The sequence below is a fragment of the Drosophila subpulchrella genome, chromosome 3R (assembly GCF_014743375.2).
Source record: "Drosophila subpulchrella strain 33 F10 #4 breed RU33 chromosome 3R, RU_Dsub_v1.1 Primary Assembly, whole genome shotgun sequence".
Taxonomy (NCBI): domain Eukaryota; kingdom Metazoa; phylum Arthropoda; class Insecta; order Diptera; family Drosophilidae; genus Drosophila; species Drosophila subpulchrella.
This window is the reverse complement of record NC_050609.1, coordinates 13,053,350-13,071,324: the sequence shown is the minus strand read 5'-3', so window position 1 is coordinate 13,071,324 and position 17,975 is coordinate 13,053,350. Positions and strand designations below refer to the sequence as shown.

Below are 17,975 nucleotides of genomic sequence, written 5' to 3'. Positions count from 1 at the left end.
GTCATTCAGTGGTTCCCTTGGGCGCCTAATGGCACCACCAGAATCGGTAGCACCACCATCATAGCCCCTATATCTATGTCTATCTATGTATATCCCTCGTAACCAGTAATAGCAACAATATTCACCAAGACGACGAGCAAACAGCTTCATACGGCAAGCCATCAATTCTAAGTAGATGACACCGCGCAGATAAATTTGTCCCACTAAATTGGCCAAAACATGAAATAATTGCGAATGTAATTAGTTATTGCCCACAAGAGCGAGAAGTCCGCACACACAAAGAGCGAGACAGATGTCAGAAGGCCATGGGCGGGTAAAGGAGGGGGCTACACAAAGATGCTGATGCAGAATGGGAATCAGAATGGGAATGCAGGGAGTGCTGGGGGCCACAGCTATGAGTCTGCGGGAGTGACTGCCACGGATCACACTATAAGAAAAATAGACATGTCTATAGGTCTTATTAAAAATGAAATATAATAATTGTTTTAAAGAAATTGGAACATCTAAATGTAATGTGAATAATGTATATCTTAATTATGGTCCGAAAGATATATATTTTTATGTGGAGTTTCAGCATTAAGCATAAAATATATATAGACCTATACTAGTATTAAAATGTTAGGATATTATTATTTTTTTATTGTTAAAATATTTTAATCATTAAGTATAATAATGTTCAGAGTTCTATAAATTGCAAATAAAGTAATATTTAAGTTTTCTCTTTCCTATCCTGCTCAGAAAACCATTCTTAGTGTTTGTGCTTACTGTCCCTTATTTAGCAAAGGAACCTAACATCTATAATACATTTCTCCCAGTGCACTTCTGCTGGTGGAGTCAAGTGGAATGCCATGCTGCAGATGCCACTTAATTTCGCACAAAAGTAAATTGTCTTGTTGCAACAACAACAACTACAAAGCAGCAGCAACAACAACAGGAGCAACAAAAACAGAAACAGGAACAACAACCATGGCACAAGAGAAACGGACAAACATTACATGCTCTGGCTTTAACTCTGGATGAGGATGTGATGTGGATGGGGCTATACTATAGATGTGGCCATATAGAGGTGGCTCTGCCTCCGCTCCGCCCACATTTCCCACCGCCGCCCCTTTCTAGATCTCTCTCTCCCTCTCTTTCTCGCACTATCTCTGACTATTTTCCCGGGACTCGGACTCCAGCAGCCTGGAATACATCTCTGACCCGGCTCGAATCAATGGGGACAGAAGAGCCTGTTACGACGGATCTTGGCTGGTTTTTAGCCGGCTGTTTTGGGGCCGTTTTGGGCGCGCATGCCGACGATTAAAATCTTCAGACAAATTTTGCATTTTGTTGGCGTCCCTGTCGCACACAATCCGGGCGCATGAATTAAAAGCCATGTCAGTGCCATTTGGTCATCGCCAAATGGGAGAATTAAATACCCTAACTGTTTTAAATTTTCTTTCAATGCCTAAAATATTTTTAAAAATGTTTACAAATTTATATTTCAAAAAACATGTACAAATTTTATGATAAAACCTAAAAAGTGGAATAATCTCGACCCACACATTAAAATATTTTGATTTTACAAAAAGTGTTTCTAAAGCTAAAAAAAGTATTCCTATTATGTTATTCATGTAGGTATTTGTTACATTTTATAATTCAATATTAAACTAATTTGTTCTGTTGTTTTGAAGCTTGTTATATAATAAATAATATAATTATATTATAAAAATACGGAACATTTTTTTCAATCCAATATTTTAAGCAAATAAATTCTAATTGCTTAAAATTAATGAATTAAATGCCCGCAAGTCACAGAAACTTCGCGACTGTGAGGGCATTTCGAAATTAAATTGTATCTGCTAGCGGCGACCTACACTTTCGCTAATGTATCTCGCAGATACAGATACTACTGCTACGAACCCGTCGAGGGTACGTGCGTTCGGTTTTTGGGGCGCAAATTAATTGTGCGCCCAAACGGAGCGTGCCGACGTAGACGACGACGCGCTTGATATGCGCGATTCCTTGAAATTGTTCGCATGAAAATGCAAGAGGCAGCACTGCATTTAATTCAATTGAAAATAGTGCGAAACTGAACTGAAACCGCGGAGAGGGAAAAACAACATCAACAGCAGCGGGCACAAAAATTTAATTGAGTATTCAAAAACGTAAAGTCCCCCGAAAGAGGAGAGGTGCTGTGCAAGGAGGGGGCCTCTGGAGTTCCTGAGTTCTTGGAGCGTTTTCGCAGAATTCTAAACTTGGAAATTAGGTTTCAGACACGACAATGTTTCTTGGCTCCTGGTCCTCCAGGTTTATCGGCCGCGTATCTCACGCTATTTTGTTTAATTGCATTCCTCACAACTCAATTCCAGGAATGCCTGCAGTTGACCAAAAAAAATTAATTCCCTAATGCCCATTGTGTGGGAGCAAACGTTGATCCCTGATCGTTCAGGCCAACTTTTAAGTACCATAAGCGAGGAAAATTATTACGGATATTTTCCTTTATTCAGCCACTATGAAATTCAAATTGTAATTACCAATTAAGAGCGCTTACGCCAGCCATAAAACCCACAAAATGTAACTAACTCACCTGACCCAAAGTCCGTAACCCCAAAAGGGAAATTTCGGCTTAAGTGAAAAGTAAATGAATATGAAATTGTTTTTATATTTTCTCTGGCTGCCTCGAAGTGCTAACAAAGTGGAAAGAGGCGAACAAAAAAATTTAATTGACGGCCAGGGAATTCCATGGAAAATGAATCATTTGCATAAACGGAGTAGAGGGAAATGGCGGGTTTTGTTATCCAAAGAGTTGCTAAATAAAAATGAGAGAATTTTAAATGCTCTTTTTAAAAACGTTTTAAAAATTATAATACATTTAGTTTAAATTAAAATTTCATAACATGAGTTTATAATATAAATAATATAAATTTTATATTTTACCGAAATTTAAGTTTAGTTTCTTATTAACGAGTTATGCTACCCATTTAAATCTACAGGAGTCTTTTGTTGACTTTCCTATCATTCAAATAATTGCCCTTCTATCGGCTCCAGATGAATACTAAATACTGAGGACTGGAGCACTTGCACTTTGGTATATTTCCATCCTATCAGGTGGTTGCAACGATTCCGGGAATTACGGAAAACAGCTGCTGCCTCGCATAACGAGGTGAAAACATTATTTTTATTACCTAATTACCTCAATTTATTCGCGGTAATTGTGAGTGCTCTTCCATTCGAGTTAATGGATCGCCATGCCGTCTGCAGAGGAGTCTTTACGACCATACACATTTTTAGCCAGACAAAAAGCGGGTTAAGTAAACGGATTTCCAATTCGCTTGACTTTATGAATGAATCTTCTGTGAATAAATATGTATATCTGTCTATGGGCAATCTTCGTTTGTTGAACTTGCTGTCTGTTGCTAATGGAGATGTTGGTGTTGGGCTGGAAAAACTACAATCTGGCCGGGAGCAGGGGGAGTTTTTCCACCACTCTCCAGTATCCAGTATATCTTGCATAATCAGCTCATAATGAGCTCATTTGCATGTGTCCGTGTGTGGGTGTTAATTAAAAAATGTTATGCTTGGATTTGCACTCCCAGAGGGTGATACTTAAATGGCTTGTTTTTCTATGAATTAAGTTCTGTTTGCACAATGGAGTTGGTGTTGGGCAATGAAAACTTATTCTTCAAAAATTTGTCATGTATTAAAAAGATACTACATATAATATTTTTGCACAATTTCGATTGATAGACTTTTATTATTCAAGCTCTCTTATGTTATCATCGTTTCATTATTATGAAAACCCGATTATTCCTACTAAAGTGATTACAAAAGTCTATATTGATAAATATGATCCTTAACAATTTTTAGAATAAACTTCCCCCAAAACTGTAATACTTTCCCTCTGTGTAGACCCGACGTAACCTCGCTCTAACATTTGTCCGTAGTTAATCAACCTTAATCTGCAGTTAATCAATTAAGCAGAAAACAACTGAAATCAAGTTGTAAGCAGATCTTAACTGCTCTGCCTCAATTGGGTCCTCCCTGCCCCTCCGCCCTTATATGTTCGAACGATTCCCATTCTGGGTCCGTTGGCGGCTGGCCCATTGATAACTTTGAACACAAATATTATCATTGTAAATGCGCCGCCTCACAGTTGGGCGTTAATATCAAGCTGTGATTTTGGATGGGGGCGGGGGGTACCGATATAAGTATATACAGACATATACGTTATATACGTTTGATTGGGCACTGGGAGCAGTGGGACATAAAGACAGAAAGAGAGACAGAAACCGAAACAGAAAGAGAAAGAGACGAGGACGCCAAACAAATGCCAGCAATCAGCGCAGGCGGCGCTCGGTCCATTAGGCCCGATATAAAGCTTAATTGCCGGACTCGGCCAAAATCGCAGCAGGCTACCAATGTGACCAGGCTGTGATTGTGCTGCCGATGCGGCTCATTTTCCTGACGCTGACCACACTGGGGAAAATATTTATTTGGTTAAAGCATATTTATAACTACATTAAAGTGTATTGATAAAGATTGTTACAAGAAATCTCAATATTACAAGTCTTTTAACATTTTTATTTTGTATATGGCTTTTGTTTCATTGGAAAATTCAAAAATTATGGTATTATTCTAAAACTAGTCTAAAATATTCAGTAGGTTTCTATAATTCATTCGACATATATTAAAGGATAGATGTAGGCACATTTTTTCATATCAAAAATATGTAAGTATATTTCTTTCCCTGCTAATAATAAATACAAATGTTTTGTGGGTGATATTTTCTTCCTGTGCATTTTCAGGCTTGGTTTTGGTCTCTTTTCGGTTTCTGTTTCAGGCTGTTTGCCGCTTGCCAAATGATTTGATTACGTTTTGATTAACGCATTGCACTTTCCGGCGCGGTGCGTTTTGCATGCAGCGCCACCTGCGGCTACCTGAAGGCGTAGCCGGGCCTAATTAATAAACGGTCGAGGGGCCCAGTCCCCAGTCCCCAGTCCCCAGTCACTCGGAGACCGATCCAGCGATCCACCATTCCCCGATCGCCCTACTCGAAACGAAATCCCATTCTTGGGTATTGGGGATTGGGGCGTCAGACGTTGGCGTCAGCGTAGGCAGGCATTGTAATTATATACGCGTAATTAATTGCGGCGACAATCGATTTGACATCCGAGATAAAAACAGGCGGCTGCCGTGGGGAATACGCCTTCATTGGCGAACACATTTATCAATACTTGATGAATAATAAATGCATAATTAATGTAATGATTTTATTGCTACCCAATAAAACATCACACAATTGCAGTTTAATTGCTAACAAATTATATTTAAAACGTATGAATGGCAAGCAGGTGATGTTGGGATGGGTAAAGTTGAGTTGCAAAAGGAAAGGCTTAGCTCGGAAGTTAGTATATAACATATATTCATTTAGATTTTATAATAATATGGAAATAATCATAAAATTGCAATTCCTTTTTTATTTTTTAAGTTTACTTTGTAAATTGTCAAGGTGTTTTGTGTGTTTCCAAGTTAAGAATCATGTTGTTACAAAACTTTTTGCACCCCCTGATATCACAAACATATTTTTAAATTTAAAAAACGTTTAAATATGGTAGCGATTAGTGTATCACGGTGCCATTGACCGAGGAAAAACCCGTTGAAAAAAACATTTAAGCCAATATTTATTCTCACTATACAGCACAGAGCTCTCGGAAACTTTCGTTCCTTATCAGCCATAAACTGGCAAATAATATTTTAATTTATTTATTGAGCACACACGCACTAATACCCCTGCACACATTTGCGCGGAGCACCAACACTTGTTTGCCGTTCGTAAATAAATCAAAATAGCTAAATTATTTGACGTGTTGCTCGCTGCTGCGACGCCGGCGTGTTATTTCCATTTGTAATTAAATTAATTGGGTTTTAATTCCAGGCGATAAGAAACAGCAAAAACCCCTGGCACTTGTATATTGCCATTGACGCTCGGCCAACTGTCAACATGAAATAAAGAAAAAATAAATTCGTTATTGAACCCCGCCTGACACTCGACAAATCGCGCAGGAATAAAAATTATAATGCAAACAATTTGATAACCACTCAAATGCAATCTTAATTCGCCGATTGCCAGTCTAACCTTTGCCTGGGTATATGTAGATTTCAATGGAGAGCGAGTATACGCCATGTGGGCCAGCCGAGCTGCCTCAGCAACCGATTGCCTGATTAATTAAATATTAATTGCCAGCCGATAAGGATGGTCCAACGCTTCTTCGCAAATCTCAATCCGACACGATCGCACCAGATGATACAGTTCGGAATTATGGAAATCACTGGGATTAAGATTCTCAAAATTCAATAATGAGTAACAGTGAAATTCGTGAAATGTCCATGACCGTCGGCTGAACTTATTATATTAGTTTTTATTGGTGCCAATTTCACGCAAGTATTGGATGCTACTTTCGTTTCGTAACCCCGCCTAATATTTCCTAGCAAATTTCCCCTAATCAATTCGCTGCGTTCACTGTTTTCAGTTTTTCTAGCCCCATTCCCGATTTGAGATGGTTTTTCCATAGCATTGTGCCTATTACAACATATGGCAGCCAATCGGCCTTACGCAATCACTGCGTTGAAAATAACACTATAAGTGTTAATCAAAACAAAATATTGTTTTCCTGGAATTTACACTATCAGCATAATCATTATTGAGGTACTTTGTTGAGAGGAAAACAAATTAGTCGTTTCTATGAACTAGCTATTATTTGTTACTAGAAAAATAAGAATTTGAATAGTAAACCAATAGTCGCCTGAAATATTAAGTAAGCTATAAATATAAATAATGTACCTTTATCTGATAAACGCTCTAAAATGTAAAATGTTGACAAGAATTTCTCAATTCTCAATGTTTAAATAATGGTGAAATTGCCTTTTGTGATACACGTCACGTTTATGACTCACAGTAAATTAAACGAAAACAAATAAAGTCTCCGTTGAAAATTATTCACCACCCATAAATTAAAATAAAACGATATTTGTGTAATTTTTTGTATAATTATATATTTTTTTCAATGATTTTTGTATGATTTTTCATCTGCACTTTCGCATGTTCTTGTATTATTTTTTTCACATTTTTTTTTTTATGATTTATGATTAAACAACTACAGAGGATTAACGCTATATGGTATTCATAATATATTATGCATGTATGAACTATATGTATAGGTCTGTGGTATTATCATAAAGTACTTTTAACGGCATAGTTATAGCATTAGATTAGTTTAGTTTAGATGCTTAGAAGTATTTTTTAAATACACGATCGATCCATTAGCTAGACTGACTTACATACGTTGCAAAATACAATACAATCAAATATGAATTTAGTTAATGTTGTTTTTACGCTTATTGACTTGAGTTGTGCAAATAAATTACGTTCAATCCCTTTGTCAATTGATTAAACGAAACAAACGAACGAACAAAGGTATTTCATTTAAATTGATTGGGTTTACATGCTAGATTTATGTACAATTAGGAAACATTTTTCTGCTTGCTTTTGCTCTCGCTATATACAAAGTTCGATTGGTTAGAATCGGGTGCTTCTTGATTTCTTATAGTTATGTACAGGGTGTGCATTTGAAACAACATTTGGAAGTATCGTAACGTAAAATGCGCTAACATCACAGCAAAATTTTGGGGGTTTCCGCTCGAGGACCGGCGACAGCGGTTATTTGGTTACCAGGATGAGGATGATGATGGGAACTATGGCTCATGGGGCGTTGGTGGCGCACCAGATGGCGATCATGGCCCACCAACTGGGCCGCCACTTATCCCAGGTGCATCAGGCTGGGATGGAAGTACCCGGCCATGGCCCACTGGGCACCAGGCGCCCCCCTGCCCAGAGCCGCCATCTTGATCTTCTCGATCTCGGCCTCCTGGAGGCGCTTGGCCTTGGCCCTTCGGTTCTGGAACCAGATCTTCACCTGCGTCTCCGTCAGCCGGAGCGACGAGGAGAACTCGGCCCGCTCGGCGATGCTCAGGTACTGCTTCTCCCGGAACTTCTTCTCCAGGGAGAGCAGCTGCTGTGTGGTGAAGGGAGTGCGGGGCTTCCGGTTGGGTTTGTGCTTCCGCAAGTTGCACTTGATCCGTGGAGGTTCGTTGGCATCTGGAAAATAGATAGAAAAAGTCTTGATTAGTCGGCTGTTTCACTGGTTGTCTTAGTCGGGGAGATAAGGGGATGGTATAGTAAATATTCTCTTGAGCGGACAAGGTCTATCTTCCCCAGAAAAAAATTGCTATTCCTTTAACTGATGAACCTTTATTACAGTGTTTTAGTCATTTTAATTAATAATTTTAATATAAACGCCAAATGAATAAGTGTTTTTGTTTATGTTTTAACCAAACACTTTGTCCGCTATATGTGTTGTCCGTTTAAGGGAGACATCTAAAATAAAGTTCTTAGAAGTCTTATTTAAAAAACTATAGCCTTTATTGTATTACTTATATTTTTATTTTTAATATCTGTTTGGTATTTGAAATCGTTTTCTGCCTTTAGGGACTCTACTGTACCCATTAAGCATGCAAAATCCAGCAGCTTGCTGAATGAAATGTGCTGTCAACCGCCGCTGTCCTTGGCCTTGTCAATTTGGCTAAAAGCGGCAGCCGCAACAATATACGGTAATTACTCCTTTAAGTGGCCAATAAATTTGCTGTCTAAACTATTTGTCAGACAAAGCAGCAGCAGTAGCGACGGGAAATGCATTCCCCGAGTGAATCCCCTCCCGAGTCGCCTTTCCCCACTGGCAATATCTCAGTTCGATTCTCTGCACAGCAAAACAATTTTAATTTGGGCATTTTGTTTTGGCAAACAAAGGCAACCAGAGAAGTAAAAGACGATGAAAAAAAAAACAAAGAAAAAGAAACGTGCAGGCCTTATAAAGAAGGCCGATCCGTGGAAAAGGGGGGTCTGAGCAGCAGCTGTTGCAAGTTGCAAGTTGCGAGTTGCATGCCGGGAGTGTTGTTAATGAAAGTAATGAGCTTGCCATCGGGGCTGCGCCAAAACCACAAAGATGCAAATGGCATTTTAAAGATGCAGTCAGTCCGGGTCAGATCTTTAAGGCCCCCGAAGTTCCCCGAAGTCCCCTGAAGCCCCCTGAAATCCCATAATATCCCTTGAAATCTTCCACCCAGGCACGCGTAATTTATTGGGCATTTTGTTTTCAGGCAAAAACAGAGACGGCCGTCGAATCAAAATAAAGACAAATGCAAATGATATGCAACGCTTTAATTTTACGCATAATTGCACAAATTGAAATTGCCGAGTGACAAACGTGGCCGAGTTGCATGCTTTTGTAATTGCTTTTTATGCTCTGCATATGGCAAACGATGCATTAAACAATAACAGCAGGGCGGACCTCGAAGATCCCAAAAACCCTCGATAAAATCCCAGCATATAGAAAAAGTACTAAAGATACCTCATTCCTGGGAATTTATCATGAAATAGATCTCAACATTTTGTTTTCTGGTTATTAGCTTGTATCTTAAAATTTAAAAATTGTATCTTTGTAACTTCCTATTTTTCTCAAGCTCTTTAGTTCCAAAATCTTTATGTTTTCACACACATTTTATTATGTTATGCTTTCAATAAACAAATAAATGTCGCTCGGGCTGCCATAAGATCATAAAAATCCAGCTCGCGATGGAACCAAAACTAATAATCAGCCGGCTTACGGGGGAACTTGGCTCATTAAGTAATTAGTGTGACATGTCGGAGTTATGTTAATGCTCCGGCCTTATCGATATGGCCGATATGCATATAATTTCACTTATTTGTGTGCCTCAGTTTCTGGGATGCAGGTCGTAAAAGCCCCTAACAAGGTGAAACGAAATGTGAACACTCCCGATAAAGCCACCAGAATCGGATGATTTCCCCGGTTGCCCCGGGTGATCTTATAATGAAGATGCATTCAGAAAATTTGTTACAGACTCTTCGACTCCGCGGCCTCTATAAATATAAATATATATTTTTCTTTTTCTTATTCGCCTTGCATTCCGTGTGAAGTTTTGATTTTGTTTTGTCTTGTTTGGTATTTTGTTGTCGCTCTTGTTATATTGACCATAAATTAGTTGCCAAATTAGCATATAAACGAGGCGGCCAAACTTTTACAGCCCTTTTTCGCTTTTGTCACAGGTTGCTCTTTTGGCTTTTACGATTTCTTCTTTACAATAATTTTTATACTTTGCTTGGCTTTAATATTTATATGGAGTTTATGGTCGCAACTTGGTTGTGCCTTTGCTGCTAATATATTTACTAAAATTATTCGATGTTTTAAGCTCTTTATAAAATATTTGTAATATTTATCAGTACGAAGTGTAAATATTTTACTCAAATTAAAGCTTCATATTTTGTATTTAACTAATAAAAATAATTAATTTTTTTCCGCTGCTGACTACCATTATTTAGACCCCATAAATATCGTGCTCCAATCTCGCCTTTTTTCCGTTTCAGTTTGCTTTACATTTATTTCAAAATTAATTGCTCATTTGTCGCTAAATTGTTGGAATGGGGTTTCCATTGCAAGTGAGCTGGATTTTCCGCCCCCCACGCTGCCCCGCCCACCGAATGCCTTTGGCCTGTTGCAAAACCTGCGGAAAAACTGAAGACCCAAAGGGGAGCGACAGAGACGCACGTTGAAACCAGAGTGCGAGACTTGTTTTCGCCTTTTTGCTCTTTTATAGGCATTGTTGCTGTTGCTGTTGCTGTTGCTGCCGTTGCTGCGATGTTGCTGCCGTGCTGCTGCGATGTTGCTGCCGTGCTGCTGCTGCTGCTGCTGCTGGGGCAATACGTCGCCAGCATCGCCATTGCCAGCGCAAATACATGCCACAAACGCCAATTGTGACATTTAGCCTATGTTTGTAATGGATTTTCAATTAATTTGAGTTCTCCGGTGTATTGTAGACGCTGCATCGTATAAGACCATCGGACAACAACAGCAACAGCAACAGCAGCAGCAGCTAAATGAGACAGGCAACAAGCAATTGTGAAATTTACGCGTATCGTTTGGAGCAACAGCAATACCAAATATCCAAAGCAATCGCTTTATATAGCCGACGGTGACAACGCTCGATTGATTTGCGGTGCAAATTGCTGGCAATTAATTCTTCATTAAAGCGTTTTCGCATAGCACCATCCATCCAGCGATCGAGCAGCGTTTTTGCAGTGAAATCCGTTGGGCAATATGGCACGACATACGATATACGAGTTCGGGGTACGACGATTGGTTAGGATTGGAGGTATATAGATAGAAAACAAATGGGCAGATCGCTGGCCGGATGGCTAATGCAATTACACGCTTACGGTCAAAACGGCAACCGCTTTGGGACCTCAGGCCGATTTCATAATGAGGGATTTTAATTAGCACCAAATAGGTGTTTACCGGCTAAATGAATGATTGGGCCGCGAGTTAAATGGCCAAGGATCGGGATCTGGGCGTAGGGAATTAAAATTGCTAACTTTACTGGCTGCCCTAACACCGGTTAAACGAGTCAATTAATTAGCCCAGGAGCGTGTTAATAACCAGTTGCTGATTATAAGTTTACACGGTGGGAAAGAATAGGATATTAATTCAGAAGAAAATGGTTTAAGGGTAAGAAAAAATTCTAAAACCGGGAATAACATTTACAATGATGATTCTAAATGAAGATATAAAATCTAGATTCATTAAAGACTGTTTAAGTTATATTTAAATTTTTTAAAATATATTTTTCAACTTTAAAATATTATTTACATTCCGAAGATATTTATTTTAGGACACTATTTATTCTCAGTGCACCTGCACTGCCCACTGTTCGACTCTTTGCAAATCTTGTCACATTGCGTGCTGGCCATATATCTATTTAGACTGTTTTGCAATGAAGTTCGCTGCCTCTGGGCAAGATAAGAGTGTTCAGATAGCCCGTGGGTTGGGCTGCCTCTTATGACGGGTTCCAAACGCTATTTAATTACTCAGGTGCACAGCGGCAACACCAACAGCAGCAGCAACATCGGCAGGCACAGCAGCAACATCCAACAAGCAAGCAGCTCAAATTAGTTGAACTACCAATTGTCTACAAATATTTAGCAAATGTTTTCTCAACCTCACAGATACACACACACAGTGGCACCCCCTCTTTTACACCCCCTTCTCTTAACCCCTGCCATCCCCATCACCATCACCATCACCTTCGCTTTGTCTGGCTTGGTAATTTAATGCAAATAAATTTTATTTACCAAAACATACATCAAAATGTCTGCGCCGCCACACGCCCCCTTTAACCCCCCTGGAAAAAGGCCCCCTCTTAAGCCATGTCCATGTGTTGCATGTGTGTATTTAGTACAGCTTATGCACGTTAGATGGCGTGCAGAATGCAAATATTATTTTAGCTTTTGACTCTCTCGGCTTGGAGCCTTGCAAATGGTGTTAAAACGCATGCAAACGGCCCCCTTTAGCCCCCCCCCAAGCCCCCTAAGATCCCCTCTACCCACTGCCACTGGTCTTCTTTAACCCTCTTCTCGCCTTTTTGCCAACCAGCAGCCGTCTGTCAACGTTTAAATTGCTGCCGGGCCTGTTGAAAATTGCGTGTTTTGGGTGGGCGTTGCTGACATGCCACACCCACCGTTTTGGCCAGGTTTACTCGCCCTCTCTCTCTTACCAACAAAAAACTTGTGTGTGTGTGTTTGCTTCTATGTATTTATGCAATGACTCCCAAGTTGTTGCTCGTTTGTTCAGCTTGAAAATTAATTTCTATAATGGCTGCCAAGAATTGCAGCTGCAATGCGTGGTGGTTGAATAACAACAAGGGGTTAAGGGGGGAAGCAGAGGGTTAAGAAGGGGCTGGCAAGTGGGCAAAAAATGGGTGGCATGTGCACTATACGTGACTTGACTGCGCTTGCAATTAGTTAAATTATGAAGGCACAAAAGGGAATTCCGCATATTGCAACACGAAAATGTTAATCAAACAGAGGGGCAAAAAAAATGCAAGGAAAATAAATAGAAAATTTAAAACCAAGGGCCCACACAACCACCTTGATCGTGTGTGTGTTCCCTTGGTCTAATCGCAGGCAGTTTAATTTAATAGGCCATGAAAGAGCCGACAAACGGTAGTCGACCAACCGAAAGATACAACCTGTATCTGTATCTGCAGTTGCCGAGGCACTAAGTACCTAACACTTGACATAATGCCGCAAAAGATAGCGGCGCAGGTCAGAAGCGAGGCCCCTGAAAAGCAGGGGATCATCAGTCCACAAAAGACAGCAACCTGCTGCGCTAATGAGACACGCTGAATACAGGAACCAGAAACTCGAACTCAAGCCCAAAGAGCCAGGGAAAAACAGCTGCCAAATGAAACGAAACGAAATGAAATGAAGTTGTTCGACTGTATTTTATACACATGCAGCGGTTGACAGCCAAATGACAAAATATGCGGCAAATGTTTGGAATAGTTTATTCATCTCGGGCTGTCTGCATGCCCTCTTTATAGGGAGGGACAAAAGATAGCTCAAGTGGCCGACGAAGGGCGGAATATTGATGGAACCCATCAAGATTGATTTATTGGGATTTTTTAAATTTTATTTAAAACCAATTTCGGCACATCTAAAATTGTTTTACCTAGCTAAGCACATTTATCCCACCTTTAAGAACCCAAAAAAATATTATGTAACAATCTTAAGTTTTCAAAAAAATTAATATGAAAATCCGCAACCCACCTGAAGACCCAAATTCCCTATGACGACACCCTTTTGAACCTCCTTTTTTGTGGCAATCCGACAGCTTTATAAAACAATGACTTGTACTGGCAAATAAAAACACACACAAACCGCAAATCAACAAAAACAGGAACAATAGTTGCTAGGCTGGCTATAAAAAGCATATTTACACTTTTTTGCACCGCCCTTTTTTTCGGAGTGTTTGAGCAACTTTAAAAAGCGGAAACGCAAAGTTCGCGATGGCCGAGTAAAGTTCACATGTCAGTCCGGCATCAAAGTGTGACTTGGCGAGTGTTTTCCCTGGATTCGCCTGGTTTTCCCTTAGCTTTTTTCCTATAGATTTTTTGTCCAGGAAATGCAGGCAAAGTGTGAACTGTGCATGCAGATAGAGATCGCCCAGTTAAGCCGCCAGACTCGCTTCAATTAGTCTGGCCAGTCGGTTAGACAGTCCGGTTTTTATGCGTTTATTATTAGATTTTCGGACGATTGAAAAGGGGGCTGGCTGTCAGACCGGAAAACACCGAAAAACGGCGCTGGTCACCGAGTGCAATGAATAATCAGACGTGGCCAATTGAGTCAAATCAAAACCGACGCGACTATCACAATCACCATCACCATCATCATCATCATCAAATAATGGGCCCCAGCAATCAGGCATATTTCATTGTTTTATTTAAGGCCCCGCAATAATTGCCACGCACTTTGACTACAAACTGCAGTCACGATCATTTTCATTTCATTGCGATGATGATGATGATGATGATGTGATGATTATGATGATGATGATGACGACGAGGTGGCCATGATGGAGCACCCGCAGTTCATACTCGACGGCAGGAGAATCACCATCGATGCCAATTAAGGCGAGGGGCAGCAGTTAATTGAATTAAAATGCGACACAAAATGGTGTAGATAAAGTTGCCACCGAGAGTGGGACATAAAACAATGGGGGTGGCGCAAAGGGAGTACCAGCGAATTCCTCCATTAAATAAATAGTTTTTGAATACATATCTCTCGGGTGTTTGCTAATGGGGAATTTGCTCTGTGGCGAAATTTACGAATTCCTATTGTTCACAGGTTAAAAAAAGTTTATGGGTTTAGATTAAGGCATGGTAGAGCGAAAAATATTTTTTTTCTGAAATAGAGGGAAAGGAAATGCTAACTTGGAAATATTATTGAGATAAGGATATATATTTTTGTTTTTCAGAAATCATTTTGAGAAAAAGTACCAACATATGTAACAAAATTTAAAAGGTTTTTAAATAATAAAATAAGTAAATGGGAATATCTATATATATATTTTACATTTTTTTTAAATTTTGCTAAGTTTATATACCTCTTCTGTTAACCCATTCTACACCTCTCCCTTCAAAATGTTTCAAAATATCCCTATATAAAGCAGCTAAGCACGTGTACCAGATAAGGTTTATCATTTCCTCTATAGGAAGTACACAAAAACCCAAAAACAAGCTCGCAAAAACCCTACTTAACCTAAGGGAAATACAAAGTAGCGACACTTACCTCCACCAAATCCAGCTCCCGGAAACATTCCCGGGGGTCCGAAGGGCGCCATTTGTCTGGCTCCTGGCCACGGAACTCCGGCGCCCATTCCCGTCCAGGCCACCGCCGCCGCGGCCAAAGCACTAAAGGGAGTCGGGCGGATGGGCACATGACCGGAGGCCAAAGCCGCCGGCGAAAGTATCGTTGAGTTCATATGCGAACCCGGCGGTGGACCATGTGGCGATTCCATCGATTTGCAACTGCTGTCCAGACCGTCTGGCGTGGATCGCGGCGAATCGTCGGCGTTCATGTCCTCGATATCCACAATGGAGTCCTCCTCCTCATCATGATCGGCATCATGATCCTGCATCATTTCCTCATCGTACTCCAGCTCAGAGTCCGTGTGACTGCCCAGCGGCGATTGGCGTTCGTTTTTGGCGGGAGTGGAGGAGACTATGTTACCGGATCCCTGAGCGGATCCCAGGGGCGTGGAGCTGGGCGTGGAACTTGTGGAGGCGGGTGGCGAATTGGCCCGGGCATCGGCCTGCTGCTGCTGATGCCGCAGCTGGGCGGCCATCGCCTGGTGTTGGGCATGTGCCGCTGCTGCCGCATGGGCGGCCTGCAGCAAGTGGGCGTGGTGGGCCACGGCGGCGGGATGGAAGGTATTGGCGGGAACCTGGGCAACCGGGGTCGCCGGCGGAGGCGGAGTGCTGCTGGCCTGGGAAATGGGCGATGTGGCCGCCGAACTGGTCAGGTTCTGGGGTCCATCTCCTGCCTGATTTTGTGGCGTCCGCGGCCTGGTATCCGCCAGCAGGGAGGCCACACTAAAGTTACTCAGTCGGGAGGTGGTCTTGTGCAGATGATGAGCCGGCGGAGTCACTGCAGCCAGCTGGAGGGCCGCTTGTTGCTGCTGTTGCTGCTGCTGCTGCTGCTGCTGTTGCTGCTGGTGTTGCTGGTGCTGCTGCAGCAGATGTTGCTGGTGGGCCAGCAGCAGTGCCGACGGCGAGGTGGGACTGGCCAGGGGATTCAGGCCGGCCGGATGATGATTGGGACTCAGGTTGGTGATGGTGTTGCTGCTGCTGTTCATGTTGCTGCCGCTCATGTTGCTGCTGCTGTTGCTGCTGCTGTTGCTGCTGCTGATGTTGCCCGCGGGTGTGTTGCTGCTCGGCGGCACCGTGGGGCTGGTCATCGTCTGGCGCAGACCTGTAACTGTCATGCTCGCTGGGCTGAGCTTTAACATAAAGCCTTCTTCGATCGTTTTTTGATAACTCTGGTTTCTTAATACTCTTAAAAGCCGCCAGTTAATTGTTTCATTGAGACATGGCCCGCTGTTAATTTGTTTTGATTATCTTTTAATTAATGCGCTCGTTCATCACACGCTTTAAGATCCAAAACACACACTCACTAGCACACGCGGCGTTTGGTATTATAATTTTTGTTCAGAGAGATGTATTATTTTCAGAGAGAGACACGTCCTCTTGAGATCACGTCTGTTCTGCGACTGAAACTATAGTCGCAATTTTGGATGCACCGCTGCCCGAGACACAGATACTCACCCATACTGAAGCCGAAAGATTGGTGGTGGAAAACCGGCTGTACAGATCCGGCCTCTCTTTCTCGCTTGGGGCTTAGTACCCTATCTACGACACCATTTTTATTGGTTTCCATACCATCCCTCTCGCTCTTTTTTTTCTGTGTGAGTTTCGTATTTCTCCACTTTTCTGACTTTCGTACCGCCTTCTTTTCTCTTTCGCTCTCGCTTCAGTGTGGTGAGTTTTCGAGACTCTTTTCAGAAAGAGATGGTATTTGGTACCCCTATACCATGCGATATAACCATCCCTGTCGCTCGCCTAATTATTATTGAATAATTCAATCTTCAAAGCGTTTTTCCACTTTTTTTTCGAGCTGCTGCGCGTATTAGCATTTTATAACAAGCAGCGGCGGCAAACGCTTGTCCATTTCCACTTTGGTTTTCTGGCTTTTCCTTGGCTTTTCCATCTCCACCATTTTCCCTCTCTTTCCATTACGACTTCATTTGGCCAAATTGGCGTGATTTTTTGAGCTTTATATACACCGTACATATACATTTACCCCAAAATGGGGGCTTGTGAATTTAATTGGTACTCCAACATGTCCTTAGCGAGCATAAACAATATAATAAATAATAAGCCCGTCATTATCAGGACCAAACAATCGTCAAACGACAGGAGCCAGAGCAGCTTTATCGCTAAGCTGCAATCTCGGTCAGGAAATTATGTTTCTTCTTCCTTTTGCTCCACCTCGAAAGATAAGCCATAAAAATCGGATCGGGGACCATAAATCGAGCATCCCTGGAACCCGGGCAAATCAATCACATACATATAAATGTGAAATATGCAGGATTATATAGAATTTTGCCAGTCCGCCCCCCATAATCCCCAAAAATGAGCTATGGAATGTATGTATATGGCATAAAAGAAACGAATACTTAAACCCTCTTTCCCTCCCTTTCAGTTTATAATTTTCGCTCTACAAATTAAACTCATTTTAAGGATTATTATGTGAAATTGTTGGCTTGAAAACTTTTGCCAGCCATTGTTCAGCTGCTCCTTTGTTTTCCGCTCCTCGAAGGACCAAGTTGGGGAAATGGGAAAGTGGATTGTGTGGGTGGGCGGGGTTTTCCTCGGCTTTTCGGGGCGGCAAGTTGGTGAAAGGATTTTAATGGCAATTGCCAGTGGGGGGAAAATAAAGAGCTCAATTAGAACAGTTGACGAATGGC

The 17,975-nt window shown here is 41.4% G+C and overlaps 1 protein-coding gene across 1 annotated transcript; it reads right to left on the bottom strand.

The window, feature by feature from the left end:
- Positions 1–7,106: 7,106 nt before the first annotated feature.
- On the bottom strand, positions 7,107–16,706 carry LOC119563182 (muscle segmentation homeobox). The gene is made up of 2 exons (XM_037876453.1): positions 15,239–16,706; positions 7,107–8,137 (listed from the first exon to the last, which is right to left on the bottom strand). The coding sequence occupies exons 1-2, from the start codon at positions 16,455–16,457 to the stop codon at positions 7,800–7,802; spliced, it is 1,557 nt and encodes a 518-aa protein (XP_037732381.1). The 5' UTR covers positions 16,458–16,706; the 3' UTR covers positions 7,107–7,799.
- Between the last annotated feature and the right edge of the window lie 1,269 nt (positions 16,707–17,975).